This window comes from Cyrtonyx montezumae, unplaced genomic scaffold (genome assembly GCF_038088225.1).
Source record: "Cyrtonyx montezumae isolate F1298 unplaced genomic scaffold, pur_monq_1.0 scaffold_4, whole genome shotgun sequence".
NCBI lineage: Eukaryota > Metazoa > Chordata > Aves > Galliformes > Odontophoridae > Cyrtonyx > Cyrtonyx montezumae.
The window spans coordinates 12,996,518-13,019,602 of NW_027072045.1; the positions used below are offsets into that span (position 1 = coordinate 12,996,518).

At 40.0% G+C, this 23,085-nt stretch overlaps 2 protein-coding genes across 3 annotated transcripts in view; one reads left to right on the plus strand and one right to left on the minus strand.

Moving 5' to 3' along the window:
* Window positions 1-839, minus strand: part of MYPN (myopalladin) — a 49,124-nt gene extending 48,285 nt beyond the window's left edge. The window contains exon 1 of the mRNA XM_065746343.1: window positions 615-839. The gene's annotated coding sequence lies outside the window, so the exon portion shown is untranslated. The remainder of the gene's footprint in view (window positions 1-614) is intronic.
* A 17,423-nt stretch (window positions 840-18,262) lies between these two features.
* Window positions 18,263-23,085, plus strand: part of HERC4 (HECT and RLD domain containing E3 ubiquitin protein ligase 4) — a 29,411-nt gene continuing 24,588 nt past the window's right edge. For both annotated transcript variants that reach the window (XM_065746265.1, XM_065746266.1), the window contains exons 1-4: window positions 18,263-18,328; window positions 19,360-19,646; window positions 21,712-21,871; window positions 22,850-22,926. In XM_065746265.1, the coding sequence (XP_065602337.1) occupies window positions 19,421-19,646; window positions 21,712-21,871; window positions 22,850-22,926 (463 nt within the window). In that variant the 5' untranslated portion in view covers window positions 18,263-18,328; window positions 19,360-19,420. The remainder of the gene's footprint in view (window positions 18,329-19,359; window positions 19,647-21,711; window positions 21,872-22,849; window positions 22,927-23,085) is intronic.

Consider the following 23,085-nt stretch of genomic DNA (forward strand, 5'->3'; position numbering starts at 1 on the left):
GCAGGACTGTTTCTGCAGCTGTTGTGTACATTAATCCAGAGAGCAGATCTCCCAGCACTAAATATAGCCAGCGGGGTCATTTTACATGACAAAATTAATAAATAAATAGAAAAATAAATAAATAAATAGTAAGTATTTAACTATGGGGGTCATGTTAAATTAGGGTTGATTTTGTTTAAGAAGGAAACCCAAGTTATGGCATTTCAGTTTAAGGCTGAACAGTGGATTGTAAATATTTCAGAAAGTGGAGGGAAAAAAGGCTGAAAGAAAAACACTGTCCTGGCAATGAACTTTTCAGGTCACTGTTATCTTCTGTGGACTCTGGAGGAGTCAGACTGGCTCCAAGGGATTTTGAGAACCCCACCAATGCTATTCAAGACCTTTATAATGCCACAGAACATTGTTTCTCTTTCACTGTAACACACACGTCTCAGCGTAATTTAAGTCCGTCAGTTTAAAAATGATTTGTTCCCTGTATATGTCTTATCAGCAATAATTAGCATTTAAAGATACATGCTCATCAAACTCCTCTGCACCTGTGCTGCGAAATCAAAATGTACACCAGTCTAAAGACCAATCTAAAATCCAAATGTAGACCAATCTAAAAGCATTACCTTTTATAATTCCTCCAGGTGTTGCTGCCAATGCTGGCAGTTAGTAGCGATGACAATTATCCACGAGTGTGAGAATAAAGATAAGGAAGCGAGGGATTTCTTCCAGTCCTTGGGAACAGAAACAGCTAGGAGTCCGTACAGTGAAAGAAGTTAACCTTCGTTGTTATGAGGATGGCTGTAAGAAGCTGGACAACCTGTCACCACCGGAGCAATAGCATTTGTCAGTTCGCAGGTCCCAAGTTATTTTGAGCAGTGTAAACCATGTGCCTGCAGAGCATTCCACCTCATTGGACAGGAGAATATTGAGCACAGGGAATCCACTGCTCTGACAGCACCTATGGGCACTGAGTGCCTTCTCCTCACCCATGAAACAGACCCCATAGATGCTTATGTGGGTTCTGTGGATGCATCCAAGAGGCACTTCTGTGGCATCTTGTCATCTGGTTTATACTTCAGCCTTTTATGCTTATTTATTGCTGCTGTTGTATTTACAGTTTGATCAGAACTTGAAGATTATAATCACTGGGAAGCACAGTCATCGGGAACAGTATTAAAGTTCTGCAATTCTAAATGCAAACTCAGCATATGTGACTTAATAGCAGAATATTTCTGGCTTCTTCAAGCGTTTGATTTAACAAACACATAGAACAACTGTGAAGAAATCCTTGGAGGTGGCCTCTAACTACAAATCCTAAAAATACAATTTCTAAACTTGTTATTGAGTGCACAGGAATAAACTCCTGAGGGAAAAGTAATTAAAGAAGACAAATGAACCTTGGCTTTGAATGAAACTGAGATGTGGAAGAATTTCAAAGTATTTTAAGCAGTAATAAGAATATAGTTTGTAAAACTAAGCTACCATTTAAAACTGAGTGACTAAAACCTGCCATATCATATGGAAAATACAGGGAGTAGTTTTTCTTTTTTACTCATCATGTTAGACAGCATCAGCAAGAACAACAAAATCTGAAATTCTACATCATTCGTCTTACAAAAAAACGCTGCTTGATTCTTGATATATTACTAAAAATTCCCACTGCAATGCTAGTGTCAAAATATTAATAAAATGCTATGCATATATGATGAGGAGTTGAATTAGAGCCATTTGGACAACTAATGATGTAACTGACTGGGTGTCTGACCTTCTCTCGTTCTCCCAGGTGAGCGTTTCCAAGTGAGCTCTTTTGCTAGAAAAGAGCTTCTCCCGTGATCCTTCAGAGAGATGTTTCACGAGGTGTAGCAATGGGAAAAAAACAGAAGTAAAAGCAGTGCTCTTCTGAAATTTTTTCCTTGGTGTGCTGCAGGTGATTTTCTTTTGTTTCTCTCTCTTTTGTAAGTGCCGTTGTCAGAATAGCTTGTGAACGTCATCTTGTGATGCGATTTCTTCAGGGATACGGAAGAATTGTGTGGTTGAAGTCAGACCTTCTTTTGGCATTTTATAGTTTCGGCGATGTCTAATGTAACTTTATTCCTGGGTCAGAGACCATATGCTTTCTTTCATAATATCTGTAACAGTAGTTGTGATCCATGCGGTGCTGACAGGATCTCCGTGTGGATACAGTACTGCATACTACTGTGGCTTGAACATTAAAGCATCTATGAAGTCTGAACCCCGAAAATAAAGTTTGGCATAATAAAAATAACTGTAAATCCCCATGGACCTAGGCTGGAACAGAATTATTGCAAAATATGCAAGGAGTCTTGTGGAGCTGTGAGCTGGTGTTTGTGCACGATATGCGAAATGATGCAATCCAAAATAGCTATTCAGTCTGATCCAAAATAACCCCACAAAAATATTCCACTTTGAGAGCATTTTATGTAAGATGCTAGAATTTCAAAAGCATCTAGCAGTCTGCACAATAAATTAATGAAAGGTTGTGCAGAAAGTACAGCATTGAGAAACCTTAAAATTGGGCGACCATCAGACTGACTCTATTAACAACAGGTGGTACAAAAGTAAAACCCCCAGGAAGCAGGAGAAATCAGGGCATACTCTAAAAGTGCAGATCACTACAGAGCCCTTATCTTTAGAGAGTAACATAAGGAAATTTCAATTGGCAATTAATAGCATGAAATCTGTGGAAATACTGTTGTACCTTAGAGACTGCACTTAAAGGACAGTTGGATGTGGCCTTTGAATACTGAGCACTAAAAGTTGTACTGTGGCACTTGAAGATATCACGACCTCCAGCTTTCTGTCATTTTGTGTTTGCTAGGCGGCGGAAGGGAACATCTGTCTCTCTACCATTAGGCTTAGTGTTCTAGAGTAAAATATATGAGTACTAGTTCTCACCAGATCTTGTCTGTCAAAGCCCAAAGTACCTTTACAAGCACAAGGAGTGAGTCTTAAAATGGAACTTGATATGTGGCTGGCTGGCTGTTATTCCACAGTAGGATTATCAGATAGTAATTGGAAACCTTCAGCATTTATCATTATTGGAAAATACTTGATCTTCTAGATAACGTGATGGAGTTACTACAGTCCTATTAATAACATGTGCTGAACAATTCATTGAGAAATGAGATGGGTTACACATTATTCAGCAGAGAACAATTGGGAGATATTCATGTGGACTGCACAAAATTATGTAAAGAGCTTACACTGTCTTACGGTGGCCATTGGAAAACATCTCTTAATATCACACATATTGTGTGGTCTGACAATAAGCCTGCAAATATGGCTGTGACTGGGAATTGCCCTCTGAATCATGGTATAAGAGAATTTTAGAGTTTTGGAAAGTAAAAAAGAGAAGCATCTGAAGCAGTCATTGTCCTTTCCAACATTAGTCATTTTTTGAAACAGAGAAGCAGCAGAGTTTAGCTTGCTGTCCCAAAGTAACAGAAGTGCACAGTCACTTCTTTGGGGCGTGAGGTTGCAATAATTCTAAGGTCACCATTAACCCCACAGATAGGACAGTATCATCTACTTAGTGTATAGTACATATTTGCCAAATTCGTGTGTAATAAGAGATTATCTGCTTCAAGCTACCTCAACTTCACAGTTACACAAATACAAAGCTTTAGTTTGGCTTTAGGGGTAAGTGTTGGAAGTAGTGCTGACAGCTGCAGGTTGGCAGTAAGCTTTGGGACACACATTACTGGACATCCCTGATTAGTTTGTTACTTCTCACAGAAGCTAGCGATGAAAAACTGCTGGACAAACTTCAAAGTCACGAAGAGACCTTAAAACCACAAGTCACAGAGTGTGCTTCCTTCTGGAGCTTATCAATCACAGTGAGCAGCCTCTGCCTACTCCTTCCCTGCATAACCAGATCTGTGCTGGTCCTCACATCCTGTCCAGTGTTAAACACCTATCATCATCATAAGCCTGGATATACTTTGTTGTCTTTGCTTACAAGAATAGTCTGTGACTGCCTACCATAGCTGTGTTTCTGGTATCACCAGTCTCTTGGCTTAATTCTTAAACCAATAAGGATCAGAAAGGATTTGCAGTATGGTTAAAGATAGAGGCATGTCACAGGTTGTGACTTTGTACTCAGAGGGTTGGCTGAAGTGTGGACTTTTGTTGCCACATCTGCCTCTGCAAGGGACAGGCAAGAGCGCTGAGGCAGATCCAGAGATAGTTATGTGTTTTCACGGGTTGATAGTGATAGGACAAGGAGGAATGGTCTTAAAGTAAGGCAGGGGAGATTTAGGTTAGATATTAGAAGGAAGTTTTTCACTCAGGGTGGTAAGGCACTGGAACAGGTTGCCCAGAGAGGCTGCGGATGCCCCATCCCTGGAGGCATTCAAGGCAAGGCTGGATGTGGCTCTGGGCATCCTGCTCTCATGGTTGGCAGCCCTGCCCACAGCAGGGTGGTTGAAACTAGATGATCTTTGAGGTCCTTTCAACCCAGGCAATTCTATGATTCTATGATAGTTGGTACAGTCTACATATCACACTGGCAAAAAACTAGAAGAAAATGGTGTTTTGGTGCTTCTTCTGCGTTGTGAAGAGCAAGTAGACTGTACTTTGAGCAACAGTGGGCAGTTTCTTTGCTCTAAAAGGACACCTGAGAATGAGACTACATATTATTGTGAAGGTCTGCATTTTATGTATAAACGGGAATTGTACAAATGAAAATCCTCCAGTTTTGTGTGGAAAGCAGGAACTGGTACACAAATGGTAGAAATGACAAATCAGTGTTTAAACTGTCAGCAAACTCATTGCCTACAGCCTCTTTGAGGCTGACAGAGGTTCACAACCATCAAATTGTTATCAAGAAATGGTGGTATCATATATGTCATAAGAACTTTTTCCCATGATGTCACAAATTCACAAAAGTGCATTTTAACACTCTGATTCTTTCCATTAAGCTGATAGAGGTGGTATACAACATAGCATCAATTTACTGTTGATTTAGAGGAACATAATAGATGCTTTTTAAAATCAAATACTTCTTGTAGATACAATTTAGGTTTCAAATACGCTTTATTAAAGCTCAGTCTACAGATGAGAAGACATTCAAAAGAAACTGATATACTTTTGTTTTCTATTTTCATACACAATAAGATGTTTTGAGAAAAGGCCACAAAACCACATTTACCCCACAAGTTTTATTGTGTATTTTTCCTGTGTGGAACAACACAGTTGTTCCTGTGTGGTAAACACTCAATATTTGATACAGCAGCAGACTGTGCAGACAATTGCCCAGGAATGTGTGACATTCTGTTATACAGAGCAGGAAGACAGTACTTATACAGCTGTCTTACAAGTTAAATGTTTTACCTATTTCTGTTTTTATTCCTATAGAGTCTGTATCAGATCTACCTAAACTTGTGTAAATGCCTTATTCTCTAGCATGTGAGCTAATGGCAGTTTGATAATGTTTCTAATAATTCCTTTAATGCAAACAAAAACAATCTACTTTTTCCAACCAGACACTAATGAAACATTAGCACCGAATTAACTTCAAGAATCCTGTTTTCACAGAGATTTAAAAATGCATCTGTTTTGGTACAAAAATAACCAAGGCAAAGTTGTGGATGTGTTTTAGGAGTTAAAAAGCAAACAGAATTGATCTTCATCAAGTGTGCTACTGTACCATTTGATGTATACAATAGAGGATAATAAGATGAATAATATGATGGTGAAGCTAGTTCAACAGTGATTTGCAAACCTTGTGTCAAACAGTATCAGTTGGATATTTTCTATTTGTATCATTATGCAGTGCATATCTTAGCAGCACCCTGCCAGGTATTGTGTGATTCCAACTCAGATTCTAATTTTAGAAGTGGAGACATATCGGAATGATGAAAGAAATGGTAGTTCCTTCCTGCAGAAGGCTCAAGTAATAATGTTGAAACATTCCCTCATCCCTCTCCCTTCAAAATGAATCCATAAATAAAAAATAACAATATTTTGCTTTGATACAGATGAAAAATTATATTCATAATTTATTTATAAATTTACATGTAATTCATGTATAATTTACATTATGGGTGATGACTGTGAAACGGGATTTGTAACATACCTTTTTCATAAAAAAATATACTTGCACACAATTTTGGAAGTGTCTCTTTAAGTTGGATTCTCTGCCTTAAAAGCAAAAGGACACCAAGTCTATAGTTCAAATTATCATCTTTTCATTCCTGTGCTCTTCTATCTTTCATACAATACTATTTTTTATATTAGCCTTTAAAATAACTTGCAGTAAAGTGTTAAGATAAGCTGTTCACATTTTACCATTTCCTGTGTAGTTAATATTTTACTGAGCTCTTCCACATTCTTCCTTTTGTGAGGGAATTTCTATTTTTAAGTCAGGATATCTCAACAACTTTCCGTAAGCACCCGTGTTCTTTAATTTGAAAGCATTCAAATTTTAATGTGGATTGTTTGTGATTTGAATATAAAGTGAACAAGCTTCATCTGGAAGTGCTCATGTAGCTGAATAGGCTCTCCTTGAAGTTATCATGGTCTCAGGTGAAGGTTTTGGCTCACATCAGCCTTCATTCTGCATCAGGGTCATTGCTACTAGACAAAATGATTTGTAGAGCACGCAGCAAGTACTGATATATAGAGGCTGACAGCTCCTAAAGAATCAAAAGTTTTATGGAACTTGGTATGTGAGACTGCTTTCAAAAATTGGGGGAATAATAAAAAGCAGAGAAAAAAAATGGAAATGATACTGATGAGGACTCTTATCTACAAAATCCAGTGACTTAGAGGAAACTATGTCTCATAACAAACAGAAAAACAGATCAGAAGTCAGTGGATTGAAATTTAAAAGCCAGAAACTGGGTTTAGTTGCTAAACAGACTATCAATGAGTATGCTGTTCAGTTCATGACTTTCTTTGAGGAAGCAAAACAGGAGGAAGCTTGATTTGACACAGGTGCCAAAAAATAACAGCTTGACTGAAAGTTGTGAGATTTACAGCCAGTGTTATACCCCAGCATCTTCAGAAACTACAGGATCTGTTCTGACACTGTAGGATTTCGCTGTTCTGATTGCAAAGCATACCTAGTCCAAAACAAACAGAGGAGGGTATCTGGCAATACCTGTCTGCTGTCTTCAGCTAATTTGGGGCATAATGAGCTTTGTAAGATTTGCATTCCTACTGAGACTCTCTTCCATTCCTTGTTTCCTGGCTTTTTATCTTTTATGTCTTTTCTTCTCTTGCTTTTAATGAGAACCATTGAACCACTTGAACAGTAAGAACCACTTGTCTGGCTTACAAGAGAAGACTCATTTTGCTGTCTTGTTTCAGGTCTCCAAGAAGAGAGAAGCTGTTGGCACCAGCTCAAGTCTGGTGCTCATACAGGTTTGCCAGATCTTGTGTAGCTGACACAATGAAGGATTGGACTTGTCTTCTTCAGATTATATGCAAGAGAAGACAGTAAGCCAAACACTCTTTTCGCTTTTGCAGTTCTTTTCTGAGTTTTGTCTCCTCTTTTTGCAGCTCATCTAGTCTCATCTTCAGATAAAACATGTTTAGCAGCTACAGATCTATTCATTTCCATTAGCCTCTTTACCTTCATTTAGAACATAAATATAAAAAAAAAGTCTAAATAAAGTCGTTTATAGCCATGTTAAATACCAGCTGAACAGATTGCCACTAGAACTGACAAAAATAGCGGAGATATTTCATTATCTGAGTCTGAAGGAAAAGGAAATAAGGGATGGTTAACTGAAGTGAAATATGTATTGTAAACTTTATATTTTGAGTATGTGAGCTTTTTCTCCTTTTGTATTGTGCTGAATAATTTTAAATAATTTCCATAGCAGCTATTTCTATGGTTGAAATTAAGCAAACATGACATCTACAGTGTCTGCCTTTGTTAATGGTGTAATGTTGTCTGGTGACAGGGTCATACACATGAATGCCTTTTGACTTTGGGTTGAGATTAGCACAACAATGCATTATGGACTGTATTTTTAAAATTGGCTTAAGAGTCAGTCTACTGAGGTATATTTGTAACCACATTTCCAGTAATGCATTTGTCAAACAATAGTTTACAGTGCAGTCTTCATTCTTATCACTTAAATGATGTTGCACAGAATTTCATCCAGGCTTCTTACAAATAAATTCCAAACTCTTCAAAGAACTGAGAAGCTTCGCTGAGAGTCTAACTATAAATGCTTCTAACAAAAAAGAGGCAAGTAAGTGTTGCTATTATTTATGGAAAGCTCATTCATGTGAGTTGCACGGCAATGAGAAAAATACACTCAGGTTTTTGCCTTCTGTCTGCACCAGTACTGTACATACCTTTTATATGTTTTTCCAATGGAATGCTTTTCCAATGTATTTCTTCATTTTATGTTAGAAGCCCTGAGGCCTACAGCAAATTAACTACAAAAGAGCCAGCTAGGAGGCAGAGGCAGCTCAGCCAAATGGTGGTGCAGATCAAGACCTTCAGAATTTTAGAGGAACCCAAACCAGAAATAATGTGTGGTGTTTTGAACACTAGAGGCTTTGGCACCTGTTACAGACAACAGACCTATACAGAAAATCAGCTCTAGGCAAATGCTTAATAGGATAAAAGATTCAGTAACTTAGTGTCCTAAAGGCTCACTGCTAGAAGAGAAAAAGAAGAGAGCACTCTAGATGGTCTGCATTTTAAAAATAATGTCTAGAGACGTCTTGCTTCCCAAGCACACTCAGATGAGAGTTTCAGTGGTTTATCAGCAATGTTTATGGCAGTTAGGAGGGCCAGAGTTGATCAATTTGGAGGACAGCACCATGATTAACCAGTGACGTGTCTAGAAGAACTAACTGAAGCAGAGAGCTCGATAAGCATAAATCAGATAGCAGGAAACGATTATTTTATGACAGTTTGCTAAAATATTACTGAAACCAGCTCCATGGAAAGGAAAGACTTTGTATAGTGCATTACAATGGTGAAACAGAATGAACTGCCCAACAGTCCTGTCTGAAGTCCTGTCGCTGTGGAGAGATGCTGTATCCACTCTTCACATGGAAGCTATGACACGTGGTGGCAGCAGAAAAGCATGGAGTAGTGATGTGTGGGGCTAGGGGCATGGTGTTGCCTTCCTGCAGCTAGTGGGACTAATCCTATTACTCCATCCTTCGTATACAGCATTCAAATGCAGTGACACTTCCCTGCTGCCTGATTGTGTAGGCAAGGGAAAGAAACAACTTCTGTAGAAGTTCTAAGGCTTCTAATTTTTCCTCCTTCCTGTTAAAGCTGTGTCATTCTTTGATGAAAATATATCTAGATTAGAATTCTCAAGCTCTGAATCTCATTGGGTTACTGCTAGCAGAAATAGTTAATATTTTACCAGCACTTTGGTGCATCACCTTATTATACTCACTTGAGATCATTTTACCTGCCCCTCCCAGTTATTCTGGCACTCTTGCCCTTATGCTGCCTCATCTGTCTGGAACTCCTTTCCCCAGGCCACTGAGTCATCTTCCCACTTTAAATGTTGCTTTCTTCATTGTAATTTTAAACTGACTGCCATTATAAGATAATTTGTGAACATTTAAATGAAGATGATTGCAAAAATCACATCTATAGATACTAGCAAGCATTTTTTTTCTTAGTATTTAATATTGCTGAAAGAATTAATTTTAGAAACTGCTGATTTTTATTTAATTTTTTTTTTCTAAATCACAAATGAGCCTTCAGAATGGATAGATGTGAGAACTCGAGTCATTTGATAGGACCAGCATATTGAACACCAGCAGTATCTGAATCACTCCGTCTAGATAAAGAACAAGTATTACTCAGGTAATGTAAGCTCACCAAAGTAAGGATCACGACCCAGAAAATTACTTGATTAAAACAACAGCATGAGGTGCTGAGGGTTCTGTCCATACTGTCCATACAGACTGGCTGTGAAAATTGTTACCTGTGCCAACTGTGATCTTTTTCGTAAGACTTTGTCTTAAGAGCAGTACAAAGCGTGAGAGAAAGAGCAAGAGTGGGAAATAGACCTTCCCTATTTCTTTTGCTAGTCTCTAGAACTGTCTAGTCTCCACACAGTCCAAATATCAATTTACTCAGTAGGAGGAGTCAGAAGACGTATCACAGGATTGAAAGTACATATTAATCTAATAAACCATGTGTATTACAAGCCAAGATTGAGCCAACTGGTACCTCTGTGACATGTAGTAATGCCATATGCTATCACACAAATTATAAAATTGAATTTTCTTCCTGTTTAGCATTTGTTTGAATAAGCTTTTTAAAATATGTCTTACTTCTTTTTGTTTTTGAAAAGGAAGAATATTGGAAAACTCCGAACTGACACTGAGAAAGAAAATGCAAATATTATGGTGTTTTTCACTTAATTTAATTAGTAAAAGCCTTCTAAAGCACAACAAACCTTTTATAGTATGCTTAATTAATGGTGTGGGACTGTGGAAATTTGATGTTTGAACAAAATTTTAGACACGGTGTTCTTAATGTATGTGCTTAATATTAAATCAGGAAAACATAATAAATCATGAAAACAGATTTTGTGATGAAATATTTACTGTTTGCAAATTCAAAGACGGGATATGAAGACACTGTCATTAAATAGTTTAAAAGATATACTTTCAGTTTTCTTACATATTTGTTAGGAAGCTTAAGGATTACCTGTGTTGTTGTGTATTCTTATTTGTGGTGTTTATGTAACTTGATATTTGACAAGATTTTGACATTTGGATGAGTAGAGGCAGTCATATAAATCTTTGAATCTTCACTATTTTCCAAGAATCAAATCATGCCCTTTGAAATGACTTATTTCAGAAAGTCTCACCCATGCTTATAATCCATGTGTATCTTACATGAAAACTATTCCTCCTGGATAGGTAGGATTTTTCTTCTTGTGTATTGAGGTGTTGAATAGGATTTAAGGTGTTTGGGTGGAAAGAGAAGTTAAAGTGGTTTCTGGAGCAGGAAGGAGGGACTGCTGCTATCATACTGTCATGGACAGAATTAATGAGAAATACATTCAAGTTTTCTGACTGCTCTGCACAGAAAGAGTATAAAAATATATGCTTTTCATACCTGAAACAGTTGTGTTTTTATTGAACAATGATGTAAATTCTTTCAAGATTCGACTTAGTTATATTAGTATTAGTTCCATTGACTTGTGTTGAGAAACACTGCTCATCTGAGGCTCTGACCTATAGGAAACAGCAGCTGGGAAAAGGACAGCTTTGATTATTGGCCAGAGAGGGCCAAGAGAAAGAACCTAGTGGGAAGAACTTGCAGATTTTTTGTATCTTTAGTCAGGATAATGAAGTTTAATATCTATGAACCAATGGATGTTTTGATTCCCAGGAATAATAAGACTAATAGTCTTCATTTTGCAAATACAGCTATTTCCTGTTTCCATGGGCTCCCTTTGATTATGTTACTGAAACTGTTAAAAAGGGATGACAATGCTCCAGCCAATATTGTTTTCTTTCTTGAGATTGAAAAGCTTAAGAAATAAGCAGTTTATGTTCTTTTTATGTTGATCATGTATATCCAATTATGGGAGAATATTTGTGTCTTTGATTTAAGCTTTAATTATTTGAATCTTTAATTTTTCAAACATTTAAGGATTTATGTTCTCAGAATACAGCTATAAAAAGATCTTTATTTGCTAATTTCTTGAGCTTCTGCATTTCAATTTAAAATATGTAAATGTAAAATTTTGTCAAATGATGTTTCATTTAGCTTGTGGTTTTGTTAGAAAACAATGGGAATATTAATATAAAGAGTATCTGTTTCGTTGTTACTGGGGCAAACAGTGAGTTCTGTATCCAGCTAAAATCAGCTGTAATACTAATGGTACGTGAAAACTTCAGCATTTTATCTATTCCTATTAAATATTCTAAACTAAGCCTTGGCCATCAGTTCGCCCTGAAAATGAGCAGATACTGCAATCTTGAACAATGGATTGTTGAGAGATCTTTGCTGTTATATCTCACTGGAAATTATGACTAGTTGTAGTAGTCATACACAAAATGCTTCTAGGTTCATGTCTAATATGATTCTGCAGGGAAGCCAGTAGGGATTATTAGAGTTATAAACAAACTATTTTAATGCTTATGGTTATTATAAACTCAGAAGATAACCCAAGCAGATTTATAATGGTGAGGAGCTATTTAGAGGCTCAGGAGGCCAGGAAAAATATAAAGATCGTATGTCATTTGCTTCTTAGGAAAAGTGATTTCTTTACGCCATTTATTACAAGCAGCCACTGATCTACCAGGCCAAATAAGCATTAAGTAAATTAAGGAAAAAGAAAAAAAATTATATTGTTATCTTGAAAGAAATAACTGTAAATTTATACCGTTTGATGAAGAATGTTTACCTGGCTGAAATTGCTGCAAGCTTACCAGCATGCAATACTCTTCGTGCTGAATTGCTTGTATTTGCAAATTTTATCCCATTGGTCACAATATTTTGTACAAGTTTGCAGGCTAAAAGCTTTACATGTCTGGAAGCTAAAAGCTTTAAAAATTTACAAGATAAAAAATGTTGTGGAAGAGTTCTGTGATGAAATTGGAGTTTCATGCTGCCAATTGGTATGGTTTTGGATGTCTCCACTTGGTCACAGGGCGTACAGAAGCTACTGCGTCTCAGTTTGATGGTGTGGAAATGCTGAGCCTTTCCCCAAGGGAGTCTCAGGAACAATCTCTTGAATCTCCGGGGATCCAAGCCCTAGGACTACTCTCAGATTTATATCTATGTGTGTTTAAGGGTCATTTTGCTGCTCTAGAGCCCTGCCCAGAAGATGGAAATAGCTGTGTATTGTTCTTTTATGTAAATAAGTAAATATGTGTGTGTTAAGTGGGGACTATCCAGTACCCCTCAAATAATCATTTCTCTTAGGGCTCAGTGATCATAATTAGTGGTGCCCTAGTGGCTTGCTGACATTAATGACAAGAAAGCCTTCGTCAATCAGACAAGGGTGATGAGTCACTGATACCACTCTCCTTATCCAAGAAAAAAATACCAGCTAAATGCAATGGAGGTTTGGCACAGGTGGCTGCTCTACTATTTCTGCTTGAAAATGATATATAGTTGCTTTGGCCTCCTCTTACAAGCTTGAAGTTTTAAACTGAAGCCATTTTTCCTGTGCTGACAGACCAAACAAACAAACAAACAGTCTTCTAAAAACATTATCCCATGATTTTCTGGAGATAAGTCTCTAAATCACTCATTAAAAAAATCAACAGCAGAATTCTCAGCATTTTGCACAGTTCCAGTGTTGTTAAACAGAAACAAAAGATTGCGGGATTTTTTTCCTTTTCTAAGTGGTAGCTTGTTAATTACTGGGATGCAAAATGTCCAGGAACATGAGCAGTCATTAAATTTATCTGCATGGGAGTTGCTCTCTGGGAAGCAGTAATAATTCAATTTTTTTCACATAGTTGTCAGGATTTGATTACAGATCTTATGCAGCTTTGCTTTTCTCTCTGAAATCATATCAACATTTTTCGAATTCTTCTATTCTAATGCTAATATTGAGACATATATTGTAGGAAATTCAGAGTTATGTTCTTCCAAGCATTCCAGTTTCTGACTGCTCACATATAATTTCTCTGGAGGCCCTTAATAACCTGTGCAAGAAAAATCTAATTTTCCAACTATTGAAAAGCCTTAATCCACTGTGAATATTCAATCCATTTTTGAACAGAGATGTCCTGTGCTGAAGTTGATACCAATGGCACAGTCCATGCTGTACCAAATATCGTTTGCTAACTGCACCAAAATAGATCTTGCCCCTCTGGGTTTCAGTGATACCTGTGAAATCCTTAGTCTCATCCTAAATTAAATTACAAAAGCTGCAAGCAGTACTGTCTAACCATCTTTACCGAACAGAAATATCTCTGTCACAAAAAAGTCCCACTTTTTTGAGAGATCTACCAGCAGAAGCAGTTCTGGTCAGTTTATGCCTCAGAGTCAATTATTTCATTCCCATCTATTCTTCCACAACGTCCTACCATAGGAATAGAGAAAAAAGCAGGTCCTGACACTGATGTAGGCACAGAGCCACACAGACTATTGCAAAGAGCAGGTGGCTAAATCCTCAGCTTCCTAGGTAATTATGCTGTCCTTCTCTCCCAGCCATCAGCCCTAACATCCATTTGATAATTTGCCTATTGTGCCCTCTGGTATTCAAATGTTTCCTTACAGTTTCTTTTTCCCCCCTCATCTGCAAATTTCATGTTGTTCCAGAACCTTTTCCTTTACTCTCATACCCAAACACACCCATGGCTATCTTCCCACTGCCTCGTAGTTTATTTCTCTCAAATCTTAACTCTTTGCAAAGCCCAAGAAATGGGGTGGAAAGAGAGCTGAATGTCTGGAAACAATCAGTCTGGCAGAACAGAGAGACAGGGCTTTATCACAATATTTCTGGTTTCCATAACAGCACTATTTTTTTTTCTTCTGTTCCCAGTTCTATTCCATTAACAACAAGCTTCATTCTGTGAATTACATGCAAGTTCTGCCCCCCCAAGGAAAGCATATAATCACTGTTGTTTTCACCGTTAATTTTCTCTCTGCTGTTTTCACCATTAATTTTCTCTCTGCTGATTCCCAAGCCCACTGAGAGAATAGATCCCCCCACCATTTGCACGATCACCTTTCTTCTTTCACTGTAAAGTCAGAATAAGAAATTACACTAAACTGTCTGAGATGGAAATTTGTAAAGAAGCCAAGAGCGCTCACCATGAAGTGGTGGGACATGTGTGTGCATGAGCCTCAGTTCTGGTCCTCTCCTGTGCCTCTTTGTTCTCCTCAGTGCAGCCTGCTACCTTTCTGCCTGCTCTTTACGAAATAGTAAGACGGCTAATTTTAGGGTGCTTCATCATCCTGCCATGCAAAGACACAGTGTCATGTCAGAATCAGCTACATGTGGCACCACTTGGAGCTGCTATTTTGTAAGCTGAGGTTCAGCGTGTCCTCAAATTGATCTCGGCAGGGCTGAACTGGCTCAATTATTATCTTGTACTTTTGGAGGAGTTCACCTTAAAAATCAAAGTTCAGTATTTCAGCCTGTCCAAAAGGCCAGTTTAATGACATGGGAGTTGGTGTGTCAGCATCCAACTCAAACAAACAAACAAACAAAACAAACAAAAGATGGCATGGAAATTTCCTGGTGTTCATTCAGCAAGTAGCCTGCTGCTCTGCTGTTATATACTAGCAAATTTGATGTAATAGTGCGGAACATCACAGCAATAGGAGAACGTGTCATATGCAGGAGGGGCTGCACTCCTAGCCCTCTCTGTGTGGGATGCTTGGAAATACTCAGCATCTTCGGCCCCAGCCTGCAGATTACCAAGCACTTCTGTGGCTTTTGCCACACTGCCAAGGAAACTGGGTAGTTGCTCCGAGTCCCAGCTGTTCTTTGTGTGGGCTTGGGGATATTGGATCCACACACAAGTTTGTGAGCATGAGAACTGCATACCTCATGCAAAGGTCAGGTTCCCTTCGTTGCAGTCTTCCTGTCCTGCATCTATGGTTGTCTCTCACTGCTTTTCCATTTTCTGTGCATCCTATGAGTAGCATTCTTTTGATTATTTTAGCTGTATTTTGTGGCCTGAAGGCACGAAGGGAATGTGGTAATGTGGCCTTTTGTTCTTATCTACTTGGAGGTATGAGTCTTTTACTTCTCATTAACAGCTCCCTTAATTACATGCCTCAGGTTAGACAGAGAGCTTCAGTCTTTTAGATTTAGCATCTATGTAGTGACTTAACAAACGTGTCAAATATCTCATTTTACCATCAGTTACCAAATAATTGGTCTTGCTGATATGCACATTTACTTATGAGCTAGCAAGAATCATTGCAACATGCAGGGTGGGCAGGCAGAGAACCAAAATGTGCTCTGCTGCTTTACATAGGCACATTCATTAATTCACTAACATCCAAATATTGATACTGTGAAAAATGTAAGGATAAAATAGAAAAACTGAAATGGCGTAAAAAGGTTTGTCACTGCCTTGTTTGTAATGCCATTTGCATTCTAAAGCCTTTCCTTTGTCTTAATCAAGAACACACTACTACACAAAGGCTTGTCACAAAGGTTAGCAGTTTCTCACTGCAAAAAGCTGACACCTCTAATTTCATGCTATCAGCTGTTCTGGACAGACATTTCTATTTTCTGTTGTCTGTGACATATCAGAGTATTAAAAAAAAAGAAAGGATAGGGGGATTGAAATGAGGAATTAATGTTTACAAAGTACATACTGACTGCTGCTGGGAGAAAATGGAGGCAGAGGGACGAGAGTTCATCCCTGTATTCGCTGTTCAGAGAGTTTTGCTTCATAACGCAGTAGCATCAGAAACATGTTATTATCTGAACAACATTTTTCAGTATTAGAGCATAACATATGCTTCACTGAATGCATACTGACGATGATGTTAGTTAACATTCTGTATTTTATTGTTGTGTTGTCTAAACAGGTGTTTAACAGGAACACAAATCAAACAGTTGTGCTGACAGAAATCACCAGGCAGTAAGCAAGCATTACTATTTTAATAATGGCCAAGGGTTTCCTGCTTGTTGTGGCTGCAGCTGTCACAGCAAGCCCTCTGTGTTGAAGCATTTATGAGAAGCAAGTCACTAACCTGGAGTTAACTAGATTTTGCATTTCTTGTATTCACTGCGTTTCGCATCACTGCAAAATACTTTTTATACAAGTACTGAGAAGGATATTGGTGCAAGCACGGCCACCCACGGGAGCAGGTGGTTCTCTTTGCTGCTGCTGCAGAACCACAGCGTGGCCATTTGATGGATGCAGAGCCGGGTGAGCTGAGTGCAGGGGGTCCACACCGCGACGTGGCACTCCCTTTCCCCCTCTGCTTCGGCATCTTTGGTCCAAAAAGGAAGGAGTTCTCAAGCTGGGTAGTAAGCGGAGTCAAAATGCTTCATTTCAAGGCACGCTTTATTTACCTATTTCGCAATAATCTAAAACTATGGCAATGCTTTTAAATAAAAACATGATGCAAGAGAGGTGAGATTTGCCGGGTAACGTTCTGTGCTGTTTCATGCTCTAATTTGTTTCGCCAGTGAAGTGAGAACACTTTCCCACGGAAAGCTGGCACAGGGAGTATCACCGTTATCTCCAAGCACGTGGACATACCCCCAAACGCCGGTGGGAGGGCACATTGCACAAGGACTACCAGCACTGAGCATCTCCCCCGCGGTGCAACCGCCGTTACTGTCCCACACCAAGAGCCGCAAGATCGCGAACAAAACGCCGCACGCTACGTATAGCAGCGGCTACACTTCCCCTTCTGTTTCTGTTCGTGTAACGGAGCGGAGGGACTGCAGGAACCGAGCACGCTGAACCCACGCCGTCCCTTCTCGCCGCGATCCCCTCAGGCAGCACCGCGAACTCCAGCCCCGGACCCCACGCAGCCGCCCACCCCAAACCGCCCTCCGCCCGGTGACGTCACGCAGCGCCGCCGCGGAGGAGGAGGAGGAGGAGGAGGGGGGCCCCGCCCGCGGATCTCGCGCCTGCGCAGCAGCGCCGGCCGGGCCGTGTCAGCGCTCCGCGCCGGGGCCGTTCGTAGCGTCGCGGTGGCCGGGCCGGGCTCGCGGAGAACTGGGAGCTGAGGCCCCGCGTGGCCGTCGGTGAGTTCCGTCGCGCCGTGACGCGCCGGCGCTGCCGCCCGCCGCTCTGCGGAGCCGCGGGGAATGCGGAGGGGGCCGCGCGGCGAGGCCGGTGGGGCCGGGCCGGGGCGGGGCCGCGCGAGGAGCCGGGCGCGGCTCCGCTTTAGCGGGCGGAGGCCTCGTGCCGGTCCGCCGCCGCCTCTCCCGCGGGGCGGTGGCTCACGGAGGGCCGCTAGGCAGGAGGGCGGGGGCAGCGCGCTCCCTCCCGTGAGGCGGCGGCGGTGGTGCAGGAACCGTCCAGAACTTTCTGCTTCCCTCTGCTCGGAAGAGTGAGTCTTGCCTTTCCGTCGCTGCCTTTGTGCGGTGGCAGCGGGTGACGGGCTTTGACGTCACGCGTAGTAGAAGCCCGCAGCTGACAACACGCGGCGCTGCCGGGAGCGAGGTTAAAGTCCAGCGCTGCTTTGCTTCCTCTGCGGAAGCACGGAGCTGGCTGAATGCAGGGGGAAACCTTTCCTGGGGAAGCTTTGAAGCGCTACAGGCGTGCATCTTTTCCTCGCTTCTGTTGCAGGTTGAAGGTCGCGCTGCAGTCGCTCTTACGGACATGTGAACAGAGCTGTGTCTTAACCGAAGACGTCTCCCCTTCTGAGCGTGGTAGGATATTGCTAGAGAAATATTTGATCATGCGTCACCTCCTGAGATAGGTAAACAGAACACGGTGTGTTTTAATATGTTTGGTTGGGTTTTTGTTTGCTTGTTTCTGTTTTCATGAGATGACAAAAAGAGGCATTTTGCTTACTTTTGCAAAGAAAAATAGTTCACCCTGTTGTGCTGCCAGGAGTTGTGCCACTGGTTTACGTAACGCTCTGGTGCTGGCTGATGCCTGGCTTCTCTGAGCTGTTTTACATTTAAGCAATACATACATGACCCTGAGGAATGTCAGATTGAGTGCATTGGGTTTGTGCGTTATATTCCAGGTCATGTTATTGGTGCTGTTTTTCCACTAACGATGAAAATTTGAAGTGATTTTACACTGTGTTGCACTGACTCCTAAATTGCTCTGAAAACGTAGGGGAACTTAACGTCCATATAGCAAAAGTAATAGTGAAAAAGTCACTCTAAGGTCTTCATCTGGAATACGGAGAAGGGGAGAGTAATGTTGTATCTTGTCCAAGTGGGCATAAAGCCTGCCAGCACTAAAACAGGGGCTTGCAACCTAGGCACCTTAGCGATGAGTGCTGCTGTGAATGAGTTTGTATGTGTGGCCTCCTGCTGCTGCAAGAAGCATTTATGAAGCTGTGGCCTGTGTTAATTCTAGTGCAAGGCTATAGGACTTCTATTCAAGCGGTTTATTCTTTCAGATTGTAAGTTCAGTTGACTCACAGTTGTTTAAATATAATGATTGGTGTGTTTTATTCTTTATGTTGTGAAACTGGATTGATCCGAGCTGTCTGTTTCTTTTTTTTCCTCCAAGCTGTGAGTCAAGTGTTGGTTTTGGGGATCTTTTCAAAGCTGTGCAGAGAGCTTTCTGGAACCAGGCAACTCCCTGGGTTGATAAACTAGCCTGTGCTGTCTCCTTAGAAGATGTTTGAGGTCACCTCCGCTGCCTAGAACTGGCAGCGTTAATACTGATGGTGTGTGTTACCTGTGTGTGCTTGTGGATTACGTGCTCTCTAGGTGGTAACAAACTTAAGGGACGATACTGAAAAGCTGTCTGTTTCCTTTTCTTGAACAGCTACCCAGAAAGGAAATTGTGGAAAAGTGAAGCTGGAGGATCAGCAGTCAAGAACATCAAAATGTTGTGCTGGGGAAATGCATCATTTGGACAGCTTGGGTTGGGTGGAATTGATGAAGAGATTGTTTTAGAACCCAGAAAAAGTGACTTTTTCTTGAATAAAAGGATCAGAGATGTAGGGTGTGGACTGAGACACACGGTTTTTGTCCTGGATGATGGCACTGTTTATACATGTGGATGCAATGACCTGGGACAGCTGGGGCATGAAAAAGCCAGGAAAAGACCCGGTAAGTTTAGAAGAAATGAATTGCAGAGCATTCCTGTGTTTGTGCTTTTTCTCTTTGTAATGCTACATCAAGCCCAAGGCTGTCAGCACTTGTGTGTGTGCTGAATTGTATGCACGGTAGTTCTTCTGAGATTGGTCATATTTTTGACTGAAAAAAACCATTGCTTTGCTTTGATGGCATAGCTGTGTCCCCATATTTTTGCCTGCTGTTCAGCTAGACAGAGCAGCTGTTTGTTTTTGGTGTGGGATCACTGTACCTAAGGCTGTAGCAGACTCACTGACTGCCTGTCATCTGAAGGAGAGGTGACCTTCTTTGGTGGATGGCACTGTCCCATAGGAATGGGTTTGGTCGGCTACTGGAGCATGCTGGAAATCCTTCTTTTTTTAAGGACTGAAAGAGGATGGAAAACATCTGTGCAAATACACTGCTAGAGGAGTAGAATTTGGAAGAACCTAAAGGACACAGTGTAAAACTTGCAGGGGCTTTTTCCTTTTTTCCATGCTACTTTGTGTTTCTGCTTCTCACTAGTGCTCTGCTGTAGCAGCACTGGGTAAACATCTTGTAGGGACTGCAGAGGAGTGTGCACATGAGCTCTCCTCAGAGCTGTGCATGTGAGTCATATCTGCATGCTACTGAGAGAGGGAGCAGTGCTTCTGATGGTGCTTTAATAAGCATCTCGTAAGCAAACAGAAGAGCCTTAGTAAGAGTTTATTCTGATAGCCTTGATAGCAGTTTTGCACGTTGCCTGGCACAGTAATTGATGCAAACAGTTCATATGGAAACAAGAAAGTTATTTCCTCCCTGTTGTGCATTATTTTAGTAATTCTTTGTTCGGAGTTTCCAATCTGATGTCAAATAGATATTTTTATGTAGTTGATGTGTAGCTTTTAGGACTGATTTTGACTGATTGGGAAATAGCAAGTGAATATTAAAACTGATAAACTGATAAACCGTGTTTTGTGAATAGGAATAGAAACTCAACTTGTCAAACTTGTTCTGAATACTTGTTAGCACTTTGAAAACAATGCTGGAATTGTCTTTTAGTCCTTAATATATGTAATGAGAAGTCTGACTTCGTTTTTGTTTTTTAAAACAGTTCAGTATGAGCTTTCATTTCATAGGTAACAGGCAAGTACTCCCTGTGCAACGTTTTTGACATGCTCATGCAGCAGTCATGAGGACTGTAGTGTCCTACTTTCTAATTTTTCCTTTCATCTAGAGGTTAGTGACTACTACTATTGAATGTTACCATGTGAAGTCAGTATATGGGGATAACTAACTGAGCATTCTGTAGGGGTTCAGTGTCTTTACAAATGGGTGTGTGCTTTTCTGGGTGTACGAAGATTCTTTTATAACTGTCTGCTTGTCTTTGCCACCAGTGTCACCAGTGGTGCAATTCAGCTCTATCTTACCTCTTTCCTTCCCTCAGAGCTCTACTTGTCACAAAGATTGTACAAGTGATTCTTAATCTGTGTTAGGCAAAGTCAGGCTGGCTAGTTTAGCAGCTGGTAGGGATGGTCTGCTCTGATGTGTATGATGTTACCTGAACTAGAAAGTGTGAACGTTACCTCTTCTACTGGCAGAGGTGTGGCAACCCTAATGAGCTAAACTGGGCTGGTAACCTCTTCAGTAACACCAGCTTTTGCAGAGCCTTTTTGTTAAAAATGAATAGGTGAATTTAATTTGCTGTGGTGAGATGTTTTCCCATTTACATAAAGTTGACACGTGTAGTCATTTGACAGTAAATTTTGTTAGTCATTCTCAGCATGGTTAGAAGAAGAGATTAAAAAACAGAATCTGCTGGGCTTGTGCAGTTTTGTGTGTGACTGTGCCAAGTTGTTTATAAAGCTCTTGTTTGGGTGGCAGATGCAACTTCTCCTGTGTGTTTGTGAAATAGTGTGTTTGTACTTCTAAGGTAAGCATATTTTGACACAATTCTGGGCTTACTTTGGTGTTATTTCAGAGAACATCTAGGACATGAACAACTGTGACTGTAGTGGGTAGCATTAACTTGTTAATTGCTCTTCCTTTATTTTGTTACTGACTTGTTTTCTTGTTTTCTTAGAGCATGTTGGTGCCCTGGATGCCCAAAATATTGTAGCTGTATCATGTGGAGAAGCCCACACTCTTGCATTAAATGACAAGGGTCAGGTATATGCTTGGGGTCTGGCTACTGATGGACAGCTTGGCTTGCCTGGAACAGAAGAATGCATCAGAGTGCCCAGGTTAAAAACAATAAGTATATAGTAAAATCATTTTCCTTGAACAAGTGTACTTAACTCACATTGGTCAGGCTATTCAGTTACAATTAAAAACACTTGTTAAGAAGTGTATTTTAGCTATTGCATTTGCATGCCACAGGCTGTTTGTTTCTTTTCTCAAAATGTCAGTTCCTACCAGAGGTATGCAGTGGGTTTGTTTGGTTAGTTTATAAACTATCTGCTAGGAGTGGAAGTTACAAGTAGCGTGTTTGTTTTTTATTTTTTGATGTAGTTAAAACCCAAGTAGCAGTTCTTTAAAATATGAGTAATTCCTAACTTGGCCTTGACTGTGACTCGTATAAATGTGAAAGATGGAATTAACAAATTTAAAGGTTATTTATTTCTGTATCAAGTGTACAAGTCCCCATGCCTAACAGGAGTTCCTGTTTTTTTCATCAAAATGAAGGCATACTGGATGTACTGTAGCTTTATGTATAGATTTGCTGCTTCTTGATGGTATTGTGTGATATCTGCTAGCTCTGTAAGTGAAGTCAAAGTTAATGTTAGAGATAAAAAAAAAAAAAAGCATTCAAGTTTTAGAAGGGAATTCAGCCTTGACAGCTAATATTGGTCTAAAAGAGTAATACATTGTAAAACTTTGTTTTGAAAACTAAAAAGGGAGAGTCCTTCTTCTTGCTTCCTTTATTCATTGCCTCCATTCAGCTATGACATTTCCTTCCTGGCATTTCTAAAGTACATGAGCCTTCCTAATCTCTCATTATGATTTTTTACTGGACTGATAATTTGAAAATAAGACAGAACCGATCACAGTTAGCAAAGAGAATGTTTTGACTTAAGATGCTACTAAATAGCTTTTAGAGTTAGTTAACATGTGTATTGCAGTGAAAAGGATGCACTTGATTATTTTACCCTTTGATGTGACTTGATATTTTATACCACGGTCTAGTAGCTTAATTCCTTCTTTGTTTTCTTACCCAATAGAAATATTAAAAGCTTATCAGAGATACAAATTGTGCAAGTTGCTTGTGGTTATTATCACTCACTTGCACTCTCGAAAGGTAAGCGAGATTCTTCTGGAGTTTTATGTAGTTTCTTACCTGATAGTTCTAAGGTTTTTCATGTTCCATTTCATTTAGACGTAAATTTAAAAGTAAATGTACAACCTAAGGTAGTGTTGATTATTCTTTTTCTTGGTGCTTTTTTATTTATCATCTTGC